The 13849-nt window shown below is 39.6% G+C and overlaps 2 protein-coding genes across 14 annotated transcripts in view; one reads left to right on the top strand and one right to left on the bottom strand.

Moving 5' to 3' along the window:
- Positions 1–1727: 1727 nt before the first annotated feature.
- ccdc170 (coiled-coil domain containing 170) lies at positions 1728–5986 on the top strand. Its single transcript, XM_035955174.2, has 8 exons — positions 1728–1869; positions 2043–2216; positions 2517–2798; positions 4216–4416; positions 4510–4683; positions 4807–5049; positions 5295–5498; positions 5597–5986. Exons 1-8 carry the CDS (start codon positions 1852–1854, stop codon positions 5858–5860), a joined length of 1560 nt encoding a protein of 519 aa, XP_035811067.2. The 5' UTR covers positions 1728–1851; the 3' UTR covers positions 5861–5986.
- A 2-nt stretch (positions 5987–5988) lies between these two features.
- Positions 5989–13849, bottom strand: part of syne1b (spectrin repeat containing, nuclear envelope 1b) — a 90737-nt gene continuing 82876 nt past the window's right edge. For all 13 annotated transcript variants that reach the window (XM_055005701.1, XM_055005707.1, XM_055005704.1 and 10 more), the window contains 8 exons: positions 13593–13719; positions 12972–13183; positions 12407–12607; positions 12173–12301; positions 11395–11607; positions 10357–10449; positions 9402–9460; positions 5989–7079 (listed from right to left, as the gene is read on the bottom strand). In XM_055005701.1, the coding sequence (XP_054861676.1) occupies positions 6836–7079; positions 9402–9460; positions 10357–10449; positions 11395–11607; positions 12173–12301; positions 12407–12607; positions 12972–13183; positions 13593–13719 (1278 nt within the window). In that variant the 3' untranslated portion in view covers positions 5989–6835. The remainder of the gene's footprint in view (positions 7080–9401; positions 9461–10356; positions 10450–11394; positions 11608–12172; positions 12302–12406; positions 12608–12971; positions 13184–13592; positions 13720–13849) is intronic.

The following is a 13849-nucleotide window of genomic DNA, read 5'->3' as shown; positions in this document are numbered from 1 at the left end:
GTTTACTCATTTCCGGGTTCAGATGACCTCATCTTAAAGCAACAGTACAGCCCCGGGGTAACGACTTAAAGCTTGCTACCTTTTACCAGGCTGCGTTGGTTTTATTTTATTTGTTCCTTTTTATTTCCTTTAATTTCAATTTTAACTTTTATTTTATTGTACAAAAATCAAGTGCGAGCCTGATGTCAATTGCAATATTAAATATAACTAACATAAAGTATGCGGGGTGATAAAGGAAAATTTTTAAAAAATCAGACGATTAAAAATAAAAAAAATAATTACACAACGTTTTAATTTAAACACGTCATATTATCTTCAATCTGTCATGATCCGAATGGTAGACGGATAGATCCAAGGCATCTTTTTTTTTTTTTTTTTTTAAATGAACCAAAACAAAACTTAGTTCTGGGGCGACTCATTAAACATTTGGGGCTATAACTTTACACATCCAAGCCTAACAACTCCACTGAATATAGTTATGTATAGGTCATATCTTGCTCATGATAAATGCTATGAACTATAAGTAGCATACATTTTCTTGCTGGTAAAGGTTCAGGTTGGAGCTACCTGAAAGTCTAAACTCAGGACCATAAAACCGTAAAGTTGACCTTCACGTGCATGTTCCTCAGATTCATGCTTTTTATCTTGTGTTATTTTACACGTTTGCAGGATCTAATTAACAATTTTGCGATCAAAAGCCACTATTTTTTCAAATAGTTTAAAGTCTTTTATAATGTATTTATTCTGAGGGACATTAGTAGTATTAAAATATACAGTAAACAAAGTATTAATGGCAGGGGTATGTGTGCAGGAAAAATGACTCTCTTTCCCCTTATTGAGATGTTTCCTTGCAGCTGTTAGTTGAAGACATCCCAGAATGTCATGCAGGTTGCATCTGTCAGCTGCAGTCACCTTGAATCAAGCTGTAGAACCTACAGGTCACCTCAGATTATCTTACGGGTTATCACCTGTTCCTATTGCTTCCCCCAAAACTGAGGCTGTGAGCACATTCAGGCCCTCTCTGTCCCTGATATGACTCTGAGAAAGGCAGATGCTGCACAGACAACTGCTGTAAGAAAAACATGACTTGGTTAAGATTATTGTCTAGTTGACGTTCCTGAGCAATCAAGTTGTCTCCATATTGGGTTGTAATCTAAATATGGCATTCCTCCCAACTCCTTATATACCCAAAGTCAAAGTGAATCCTCACAGTTGATGCTGCTCGTTGTATCACTTCTCCTGATATCAGTAAACCTTATTCTGAACATAAGCCAATCCTCAACCCTCAGTCCTCTCTCAACAATGCAGAAATTCCCTAACAGTGTGTACACTAAAATATTTCTTTTAAAAAGGCAGCAATTGAGAAATTAATACATAATTCTGATTAAAATTGTATCGATCCACAATAAAAGTGTTGAAAATAAAATTAGTTTTAATTGTCTTGTTGATCTTTAGATTTCTTTCTCAAAAAAGTACAAAATCTGATTTGGAGATGGCTCATCTCTTATTATGGTTGTGAAACTGTACAACAACAACAAAAACAAGCAAAACTTTAAAAACATATCAAAATATCTGTATTCCAGAACTGAATTGTTTTTCCATATATACTGTTCAACATGTACCCAAAAGTTTATATCACTCATGTCTGTTTTTTTTCTGGAAATACTGAATGCAAAAATTTAAAGGGAACATCCTTAAGTTAATTGCTCTGACACAAATGGATGAAGTCTGTGCTACAGCGCCCCCTCTGGGTAAACCTTGTAGATCCTGTGTTTGGTGTTGCCAGGAAACTTCTTAAAAACAGAACCAACTATCTCCAGTGTGTTCACTTCTCCTGCAACACTTCTAATTATGGAAAACTCTGATGAGGTATGATTTACAATTAATTAAAGCATCTATTGAATTCAATCATTATGTCCTAGAACTACTATGTTCCTTAAGTTGGCATTTTTGGTATTCAAATAGCTTAAACACAAATGGAAAAATGGAAAAAAACTTTCTTTTGAATTATTAATATCATTGTGTGGCGTCATAACTGTCAGTCTAATGAGAAGGAGCGGCTGAGGATGAGGATCGCTGTTCTGGAGGAAAGTGTGAAGTCCTGTGAGGTGGAGTGTAAAGCCAGCAGAGAGACGGTGCTGAGGCTGGTGGCTGAACTCGACCAGGAGAGGAGGAAGACGGCCAGTAGTGCAGCTGCTCTGGATTCACTCAAAGTGGTACTTATACAACATAAAACTGTCCTTAATTGTGTTTACAAGGCTGTTAGTTTACAGCACAAGTCTCCAAATGCTGAATGTTGAAGGTCTAAAGGGGCAAACAGCCTTCCTCACACAGATAGTAATAAAACTGTGGTGGGTAAATAGTGTTCCTGCATTTATTCATGAATTCATTTAGTGCTTTAAAGGTAGTTAGCCAATCAAATACCCATTTGGGACACAACTTCCTTTTCTTAAATGAGTAATGCTCTGAAATTACCTTCAGATTTGCCAGCATTGTGGTGTTTTTGTATCTTCTAGGAGCTGGATGGCCTCTCAGTGGGACGGAGGAGTGTTGAGATGGAGAAGCAGAGTCTGACTGAGAGGCTTGAAGCCAGCAGGAGAGTGATCGAGGCGGCCAGGAGAGAGTCACAGTGTTTGGAGAAACAGGTGGAGGAGCTTGAAAGAAAGACTCAGGCAGCTGAAGGGAAAGTGCAGATGTTTCTGGAGAAGCTGGCCGAGGTCCTGCAGGGGAAGTGTGAGGACGTCATCCTGCCCACAGAGAGAGAGATTCTGCAGAACCTGGACAAGCTCTGCAATAAGGTGAGGAACCAGAGGGACATTTCTGATACAACTTCAGCAACTTACAAGGTGAATATAGCCTTTGAAAATAAAAAATCCACCATTTGCTTCATTGTGATCACAAGAAAACATACTTACTTTGCACTGTATTGGACTTTTGGCCATATATTGTAAGATAAAAAAGTCAACAATGTTACCTATCTTAGTGTTTTTTGTTTTACTTTTTTGCATATCAACTCAATACTTTAAAAGTGTCATGTTTCTATGACAAACTACTTACTAGTATTTAAAAACCATTATGTATTTCAGTTAATATTATTTGAAAAAGCATAAAATTGTCATACAATAAGATCAAATACTCCAATAAAATTAGCAATACAACAATTAACAAAGCATTATAAGCAAAAGACAGCAGTATTGAGTATACAAGTACTTGTTTTGGAGCCATAAAGAGCTCTGCCAATGATACATTATTATACGTTATACCATTTGATCAATGTCTCTGTTGCATTCACATGTAAGCAGGATACTAATTTTGCAGCCACTTGCAGAAGAACAAACTTGTTTAAAATATTCAGCTACAAAATAACTACATCTATCAGATAAGAGACAGTAAAAACTGCAAAGCAGCTTAGAATTAAGTTAATCAAGTTGTAACTACATTTAATCAAATACTGTACTGCTGTGTAATTTTGAGATACTTGTACTTTAATTTACTATTTACATTTTATGCAGTTTTTACTTTCACTCCTCATTTCCAAAGGAAATATTGTCCTTTCATCTCCACTACAGTTATGCAACGACTTTGATTACTTTTAAGATAAAGATTTTACACAATAGACAGCACACTGTGAAGGATTAAACTAGTAGTTTCCAGACATTTTCTTCTTCTTATGCACTCAGAGCAGTGTGTAGCCAGTGTCACATTTTAGATGTCTGAGTTGTTTTCAGCTGCATAAAACAAGTGTTTTTTTTCTCTCTAAAACTTATCACATTGTTTTATTTCGGCAAAGATTCAAATGATCCAATAGCTTATGTAAAATCAAAGACTAGAGAACAGAAACAACTGTTTCACTTATTTTTACTCTCAGAAATTAGCTGATTAATATACAAAACTGCATGTAAACTAGCTCCACCCTGAACGCTGATGCTTCAGCTTTAATAATATGATGATTTAATACATTATAATATCAGTCAGAAGGGGGCAAGCCTTTTCTTTTGATCCTTTAACTACGTTTTGCTGCTAACTCTTTTTTCAAGTGGTTTTAATTAAGTGTTTTTCTCCAAGCAGGAATTTTGCTTGTAACGGAGTATGTTTACATTACTGTATCTGGACTTTTACTGAAGTAAAAGATCTGAATACTTCTTTCATCCTCCTGTATCTATACATTAACATTTAGGTTTGTAACTACCCAGTTCTACTGCTCTGGCTCTGCAGACAGTTTCAGACATGGAGGCGAGGCTGAGTCGTGTCTCTGAGCAGCTGAGTGAGCAGACGGAGCTCCGGCAAAGCACACAACAGAGATCTGAACTCGCAGAGCAGCAAGTCCAGGACCTGAGGGAGAGACTGCAGAGTCTGGAGGCTGAACTAACGACAGCTGACATGCACCGAGACGGACTGAGACACAGCAAACAGCAGGTGAACGAAGCAGCAGGGGTGGAAATAAGTCACACGCCAATCCACAATAAAAGCATCTATATAAGGTTAAAGTATTGATTATTTCTTTAACAGTACGAGGAGTTTCTGGAGCAGCTGTCAGAGATGATGAAGGTTGACAGTATTGCTGTGGATCTCGGCTTTGACATGAGGCTGAAACTCATCCTGTCACGAGCAGAACAACTTGTCAAACATGAGGGAAAGGCTTTGGTGGAGACTAAAAGTCTGACCTACAGCTTACAACGAAAGGTAGCCAACACACTCTTTGAACCCGTGACACTGCTGACATCTGGAACGCAATTATCTTCAGACATCTTTGGCATTTCATGACACGTGATGCACCTCTAATCACAATATTCCCGCTCCTGATAGTTAAAGTCACAGAAGGACCAGCTAGAGAGCAAAGGACTCCACATCCAGCTCCTGAGGAAGAAGCTTTCAGAGCTGGAGGACGAGAAGAGGAGTCGATCTGCGCTGGCTGTGGAACGAGACGATGCACATCTGGAGGTCAGGAGGCTGCAGAAGAAAGTGGAGCGTCTGCAAGGAGAACTGAAGGCCACCAAGCTGTCCAACACTGAGCTCAAGGCCCAGCTGTCCCACACCAATGAGCTGAAGGTAGAGGGGAAACGGGTTTGGACACCGTTTCACTCCAGAGGCATTTTCACCTCATAATGTTTGGTGTATTTGTGTTAAAAATACTGTAATTCTGAATCATGTACATAAAGCAACTTGGTTCTGAAGCCAAACGTGCACATTTTTTGCTAAATATCAGAATATCTGAAAACCAGTATATGTAAATAAAGCCACTGTTGATTCACTTAATAAACGTCAACACCCGATTGGGTCTCTGCTGTGTCAAGTTGAAAGTCGTGGAACAGAGTCAGACCATGCAGGAGCAGAAAAAGAAGTTGGATCAGCTGGTGGATGTGAAGACGAAGGTGGAGAAGAAGCTGAGCACAGTGAGTTCAGACCTGCAGAGCCAAGAGAAGAAGACCAGAGAAGACCAGCAGCAGCTCAGCAGCCTCAGACAGAGTTTGGCTCAGCTGTCCGAGACCCAGAGAGAGGTGAGGGTTCAACAGTAAACATGGAAGGCCTGCAACATCTTGTTTTTCTGAAAATCAAAAGAACATTTTCATCAATTTTTTTGTCCTCCATTGTTCAGTTGGTAGATTTCCGGATGGTGGTTTCCCAGATGTTGGGCCTGGACGCTACATCTTCAACTCTTTCAAATTATGAAATCATCACACTGCTGGAGAACCTTCTTCATGCTCATCATCACCATCATCATCATCTTAACCCACCCTGCCGTTGTTCTACTCACCAGTGGCCTCATCATCTGCTGCAAATCCTTCCTGATTCCTCCACTGTGGATGTTTCTACCTGCAGGTCTTCTTCAGGTGATGCAGTTCGCCTTCATGAAACCTAAATTTATTCATCATATTCAAACCAAATATCACTTGAAATAAAGAGAAATGTTGGGGTATTATCTAAAAAGCATGTTAAAATACACATTCAGAGAGCAGACTGTAAAAAAATCTAATAAAAAGACAAATGTCAGAATGAGGATTTGGCATTCATTGTTTCTAATGGTCGCATATACATACATTTCTCATATTAACTTTTTTGCATTATATACACGTGTTAAATAATCTCAGACTGTTATACATTTGATACCGAACCGACAGTCATACAAAATATACAATAGTTTTCTATATGTCATAATTCTCAATCTTAAAGACAGATTTGATACTTTTAAAAAATAAAACAGCAGAATGTATAAAGACCATGGATGGATGATTTTAAACTCTTGAACTGTGTCCGATGATATTAAAACACTAGACTTGGCTTAAATGACATGAATCAATGTAATTCAAGTTAAAAATGGATCGTTTACAACAGACACAGTGAAGGATGTCAGTAAATAAAAGCAAAAAGGATTAAAACTGCATGCCAAAATACAGGTAAAAAAATAATTGCAATGTAAGATATATTAAATGTTTTGTTTTTTTTGTCCTCGTTTACAAATTTTTCAGTTACAAGCAGATTCACAGGCTATAATTCAGCATTTTTACTTTGGTGTTTTCCACTGACAGTTGTCTTCAACACGTACACACCACTGAGTGAACAGTTCATTCATCCAGCAGATGTCCACAGTCTCTCCAGGTTTGTAACAACACCCAAAAAAATGCTCCTTAACTGACACAGCATTACACAGAGTAACATAGTGAGATGCTTGATCCTATGTGCTACACACAAAGATATTAATTGGAGATGGCAGCTGTTTTTTTTCTGTAGTACAAATGGATGATGAAGGTTAGTTTTTGCTCCCAACACGACTTCAAAGATACCGTGATTCCCGTTCGGGTGACGCAAGAAGTCAAACGTGGTCTCGGCAGCCCACCTACACTGGAGGAGGTCCGTTGGTGTAGCTGAGCATCGGGTAGAAGGAATGAGCAAAGTTGTTGGACTGAGTGCAGTAGTCCTCCTCGGACATTGGCAGCAGGAAGGCGAAGACCACGAGCAGGAGCAGGAAGAGCTGGAGAGGCAGCGCGACCCAGAGGACGCGCCACAGAAACGAGGACCTACGAGCCGACGGCGTCTCCGAGTCAGAAGGGGAGGAAGCGGATCCAACGTCGCTGCGAGACCTGATCACACACAAGCATCCACAAGGCAGCAAACACTCGGGTTTAGTTAAACACATCGACCAACACAGACATAGAAAATCCCTCTCTCGCCTGAACTCTCACTGCGGTATAATCACATTAAAACATTATTAAATGTGTCGGTCTGTTTTTCTACACAAATGGACTCAGTAAAAATAACCAAGAAATGAAATTAGTCTAATCTAATAACCAAACTTCAGTTGGACCACATCCTAATTTGATATCCGCTCCACAGGCTTCCTTGTTCAAGTGTCTGTTCTCAATCCAAATAAGATCTCAGTTCATGACAGGAGAACTGCATGGCTTTGCTTTAACACAAGCAACCATGCTGTGTTTGAATGACATTGCCAACGTAGGTGAAAGCAATGCTAGGACAGTGTTTAACATCATGATCTACATGCTGACTGAGACTGGGTGGATAAACACAGTTACAAAGACAGTCACAAAACAGTCCTCAAGGCAGACATACTGCAATCCTGCACCACACGAGTACATTTAATATGTGAGCTTGCATTCCTTTGCAGAAGGTGTTAGGATAAAAGACAAAAGGCATGCTGCAAGTATCAGCTGAGTATTAACGCATTCTTGTTTTTAACAACGGACTCTGAAAGTTTGTGTCCTGTTGAAAAATGCAAAGCATGCCGAGGCAAGGAGAGCATAGCAATTAGAAACAGCTTCTCGGATAAGGTAGTTTTGCTCTGTGCTTTTAAGTAGTAGTTTGGGAAAAATTCAATTTCTTGATTAGAGTTAGATGAGAAGTTTGATACCACTTTATAACGTGTGATGTTAAATACGAAGCTTTCGCTAAGGACACTGCCTAAAGACTGGGAGGAGGAGGAAACAGCTAGTCTGACTGTTTCTAACCACCTCCAGTTCTAACTAAGGAAGCTCTTAGCAAGAAAATAAATAAGCTTTTATCACAAAATGTTATTATATTAATGTTACTCTCTCATTTAACCCTCTGAACCACAAAATCTGCAATTCTGCTGGGAAAAATAACAAAAATCTGCTGAAAGTTATGATATTTTATCAAAGTCACGCTAAAATAAACATTTTACAGTAAACACATCCTGTAAGAAAACTAAAAGTTCTGCATATCTCTGCACAGCTAATAAACTATGACTCCGGTGCGACCAAAACTCGCACAACAAAAATTGTGGGACTTTTTAGTTGAACTGCAGGCTGTGTTTACACAGACAAGAGAGGAAACATGTATGGAAATTAATTAAAGAAATTGAGAGGAAAATAAAATGCACTTGATCAATAAAATTAATATTGCATGGCACCGAAACAGTACATAGAGGAGCAAGTTGTGAGCAAGAAATTAAATATCTTTCCAGAGCTGATGTGCAGAGTAGCAGGAAAAATACCTAGTAATTTTTTTTTCATTTAGTTATGATTCATGGCATTAGGAATCTGTCACAAGAGAGATTTGAGTCCTCTCTACATTTAGCCATGATTGCGCTGTTTCCAAAGAGGTGCAGGACTTTATACTTCAGTGAAAAAAGAGCCCACCGTGAGTAAAAATGTAGGACAAGAAGAAGCTGCTTGGGGTTCAGAGGGTAAAAGTCACCATCATTAAGAACATTTTTTAAAGTCAGTCACTCCAGGAATGCATGAGCAAAATGACGTATGATTCACACTCAGGCTGTGCTTTGTTGCTACCAAAAGTGCCCCTTTACCACTTGACAAATGGAGACCTGAGAGGTGAGACTCACAGATGATAGACTGAGGGGGAGAGATGGTGGATAGTCAGTGAGATAGCAGCAGCAGAAGAAGAAGAAATGTCACATACAAAAGAGAGAAACACAGATAGAGATAGCGCGAGAGAGAGAAAGAGAAACTGCAGCCTTTGCATTGTTCATTGCAGACATTTACTGGCTCGGCAATTTAAGGGAAAAAAAAGGTGTGTGTGTGTGTGTGTGTGTGCTAGCAAGGGAGAGTTAGACGTAGAGAAGTATTCGTGTTAAGAAACGCCGTCCGGTTAGCGATATTAAGCAGCCAAAGACTGGCGGAGAAGAGGCCTTGCACCATTCCTTGTGAAACTCTTTTATCAAGGATGCGTGGGGCTGCCACTCACCTCACCGCCTAACCTACACAGAGCATCTAGACTGACAGAAGATGATGGAATTCACTATCATGAGCTGCTAAACTGGCACAAGCGTTAATAAAGAGAAATTGGGAATTTTTTTTTTCTCCGTGCTTTAAATGTTGCATTAGAAAGCATGAACCGGTCTCCAAGCGCATCATGGGCTGATGAGTTCCATTATCTTCTGGTTGTGCTAGAAACCAACAGAAAGGTACCTGTGGTGTGGACTGCTCACAGAGGGTCCAGGCTGTGACACACTACTTTTGCCCCGTTTCTGTTTGCAATGAACAGGGGGAGGGGGAGGTAAAAGAAAGAAAGTATGTTTCAGTCCAGGCAAATCAAGACAAAGCTATCGATGAAAAGAAAAAACCCAAAATGAGAGAAGAGCAGCAACAAAATCATACGTGAAAGGTGACAGATTTTCGTAATTACAAGGAATCTGGCTTTTCATCGTCGTGCATGATTACTTTGTATTGCTTCACTTTGTGAGTGCAATAAAGGGCAAATAGGAAGCTACAAATTATTCAATGTGATGCGTGAATCTCTCTGGTAACAGTGACATTTAGTAACATACACATAATATAAGCAATGACATGCTTATTTGGACTGATTTTCAGATAAAAAACGAGAAAATACCGCTTTCTCATTCTTGCTGCCGACAATATACAACAAATATGAAGTCATGCTTGCTACATCACAAAACCAACGACATGATCTGCGCTTATTTTATCATACTAGCAGTCATTATAGCCAGTATTACTAAAAATACCACTACAGGGAAACTAGAGTGAGAAGAACTTAGAGGAAAGTGTCAGTTAGAGGAAAGGTTTCAGTCTGGAAGAAAGAGACAACTGGGGCAGAACTCAAAAGGCTGCCAAGAAAAGGAAGGAAGAAATAATAAAAGTTAGAAAGAAAGGATTCCCAAGATTGTCTTGGAATAGAAATCGTGCGAGAAGAGTAAAAGGTTGGGAAAAAGGTCAGAATCCAGAGGGAGGTAGTGTAAAGCAGGTTGTGGAGGTGTAGAAAGGGTGTGAGGAAAGATCTTGGGATGACAGGGATGAATCTGGTCTTCAACGGGGCATTCGGGGCACAAGTTACTGTCCTAGTAGGGGGGGTTTACCAAACGCCTGGTTCTCATAGAGCAGCATTACAGGGAGGGTTAAACGTTACCGATCGTCGCCGACTTGGTGTACTCCTTCCTGATACAGGACTGAGGGAACCAGATGTGTCTAACTCATCAGCAGATGACCAAGAGGACAGATCCTGATGATTCACAAACATTCACAAAGACAGAGACGGAAAGAGAGAAACATATGAGATATCTGACAGTAGTAGGTAAACTGTTATGCCTGTGTTCCTAATGTGGTTCTCCAATTTAAAAAATGGCCTCCTGATTAGTTAAAGCTGAGGTAAGCTGTGATATTTTGGTGTCATTGGGCAAAAATTCTGCACCAATCTTTCAGCAGATTTTAATTCAAGTGGTCTGAGAGCAAACTAGACTTCTACACCTCCTTCTAGCTCACTTTTTAGGTTTTAGAGGATGCAGGCAGGTCTGTCTGACAGGAGACTTTGGCCAACCACTTTTAAGATCAGATCAGTGGATATACTATAAAAAGCAACAAAGATTGCCAGGAGGGTTGTATCTTCAACATCTAGCATTTGCTTTTACTTTATCCAGATTTCTAACTACTGCGGCTTTAACACAATTTCCCAAAATCTAATTTAGAAAACAGAGAACAAGCCAGACTCATGTAAATCCCAGGAAATTACCCAATACTACCTAGAAAGTACCGTTGGCAGTTAACAATCCAGTTTTGTCTGGTAACTCTGCACTTATTTACCAATGAGAAAATTGACAGATGAAAACCTAAAACTTGACAAAGAAATAAAGAAGCATACTGGGGAAAAAAATAATTTTATAGTTCTTTGTTTCTATAGATGTCTGTAAAACTTTGGCTTCCTAATGAAGAATCCTGAAAAGTTAGCCTATAAATGTTGGCCCCTAATCCAAGCAAGGCTTCAAAGAAAACACAAACCAGATGATGAACAAAGTATAAAATCTGGAGCTTTTGATCAAGAAACAGACTAAAGGAATAAAAGTAAACAGCTAATCAACAGCACTATGCTAAAATTCCTTGTAAACCTAAAATATATGATAAATATAAAAGGCAATTTGTAAAATACCAAGCTGCAGATTCAGGGCTCTACCTGTTGACTGCTTGTGATGTCCAGGATCTTGGCCAGCTCTCGCAGGTCTCGGGTCACTTCCTTCAGCAGCAGTTTAAGGCGGTTCCCGATGACGTGAACCTTCTCTTTGGCCTCCAGGCAGTCGCTGCCCTGAGAGTTGACCAGCAACTGGAGGGACATGTCTTGTAGGGAGGCGACTTTAAGCTGAGAGTCCAGCAGCTCCTGGCGGATTTGCTGTGGGGATTTTAGATTTCAGAAGTAAATTCAAAAACAATAGTACAAACATTTACGTGGTCCTCTTGAATTGGATTTGACGTAAGGTTCTTGAGCGTTGTCATTTCACTTAAATAAAGCACAAATATAAGAAAACAAGCTGCAGTTTATAGACTGAAGGATTAGTAATGCCTATAGATTGTGCATAATAGATGGATGCAGCCTCCAGGTCTGAAACGTGAAGGCAATGCAGAAGTGCTTTAAATCTGCACTCTTTCGAACAACCAGAAGTCTATGAGATAATGACCCCACATCTCCCTCAAATTATTATCTTGGTAAACATTTTCCTAATGAGTTTGTGGTCTCGATCTCTAGTTTCAAGTCTCCTTCAATAGAGTAAGATGTTAATTTTTTAATTTGGTGCCATTTAGGGAAAAAAAAAATAAAAGAGGGTATGATCCAGTCTTGGTGGCCAAATGCCAAACTTGAGGCTTCAAAACGGCACTCCACAAACCAATGGGTGATGTCATAGAGGCTACATCCATCTTTAATATACAGTCCATGGTAATAATGATATGTTTCGTACCGTAAGTGTTTTATGATGCTCATGTAGAGTGTCGCTGTCTTGGATCGGGTCAATGGGAACCACCTCATTCCTCCTGCGATCGATGTTTTCCAGCCAGAGCAGCAGACCGTGGCTCATCTCATGGAAATCCTGTTGATCAAGATGTAGCTCAGACTCAACAGTCATACGTGTATGAGAAAATCCATGCATGAAATTAAACGATTGATGAAGGTGAATGTCCTGAATGGCACTCACTTGACATTGCATTAGAGCTTCCTGTAATGAAGACCTCCACTCCTCCAGTGAGCTGCCTAGTTTGTCCCAGTGGTTGTTCATGTCTTTCAGTTTGGCTTGTAGCTCTCTCGACTCCTCAGTGTCTGACTGCAGGAACTCAGCACTGCACAGGTTGATGGAAAGCACGATGGCCTTGCGCTTGTCATACGCCTTTTGCAGTTCCTGTAGACAAACATATTATAGTTAAGGACTGTGGGCAGCCATGGAAACTTACAAATTATGTAACAAACACAAAAAAATGGCGAGAATACCAAGAACAAAATAAAGATGCCAAGTGGACAAAGTAATAGGGGTTGAGAAAAGTCATCAGGGTGATTTTGACACACTAGATTCTGAACTAATCCTTGTGCTCAACCTTTGAAAATGGTCAAATTCATCTACTGTAACAGAAGAAGGGGTAATTAAGCCATATAAAAAAGACAAAAAGTAACACTAATATATAAATTTAAAAGAGGAAAAAGCAAGTTAACAATTAAAATATTAAACACGCAGTGCAAAGGTGCAATTAAAAAGGAAACATTAAGACCTTGAGCTTTTTGATGCGTAGTTCAATCGTCTGGATGTCCGTGCTCAGGTCGAGCCTTCGCTGCTGCTCCAGCTCTTCCTCCGTTTCTCCCAGCCAAGTCCAAATGTTGTTCAGGTCAGAGTTCAGCTGCTGCCACTGCTGCTGGTTCTGCTTCGTGCGCATCTCTTTACTGAGGTCCTGAGCCTGCAGGAGCTCCCAGCGCTCAATAACGCCTAGAAAGCAGGGAGTAAAATACAAAAAAATAAGAAAAAGGTAAGACAGTAAAGAGTGTGTGAGCTGAATTTACCAGAGTGCATCTCACTGGATATAAGATTTACAACGTATACGCATTTAAAATCTTTCTTTTCAGAAACATAACCTTTTTGAACCTTCGGCTACTGTCAAAGTAATTTTACTGCCTGAACTTTTGAGCTCTTAACATGGTCACAATAAGAACTCATATATGTTATATCATTTATATGTATATATGTTATATTTATTTCAGAACAGTCCAGGTTATCCAGATCTTCCATTATTTAACGTGATAATATGTGCATTTTTTAGATTAGGCTCTAAGTGTTCATTTAAATATATGGTAATGTAGGATATATGGATGCAGGAAATGTTTCGGTGAAACACTACCTGATGTCTGGGACTCTGAGCTACTGGGATCTGCCAGTCCAGACACTGTATCCTCTTCCTCCTTCAGCTCGAAGCCCATCCTCTTCACTGTGTCGATGCTGCCACGACACTCACCCAGCAGTCGCATCTACAGAGCAGATGGACGTCGGATTACTACAAGCAGCGTAGTACTCAATAATCAAGTAAACACTCCAGTAAAAGTAATATTTGCGGTCTCACAAAATATGAAATTATTAAAAAATAAAGAGTTTGTCGGG

This window comes from Amphiprion ocellaris, chromosome 20 (genome assembly GCF_022539595.1).
Source record: "Amphiprion ocellaris isolate individual 3 ecotype Okinawa chromosome 20, ASM2253959v1, whole genome shotgun sequence".
Taxonomy (NCBI): Eukaryota; Metazoa; Chordata; class Actinopteri; family Pomacentridae; genus Amphiprion; species Amphiprion ocellaris.
Note: the sequence above shows the minus strand (reverse complement) of the source record. Positions and strands in the feature narration are given on the sequence as shown.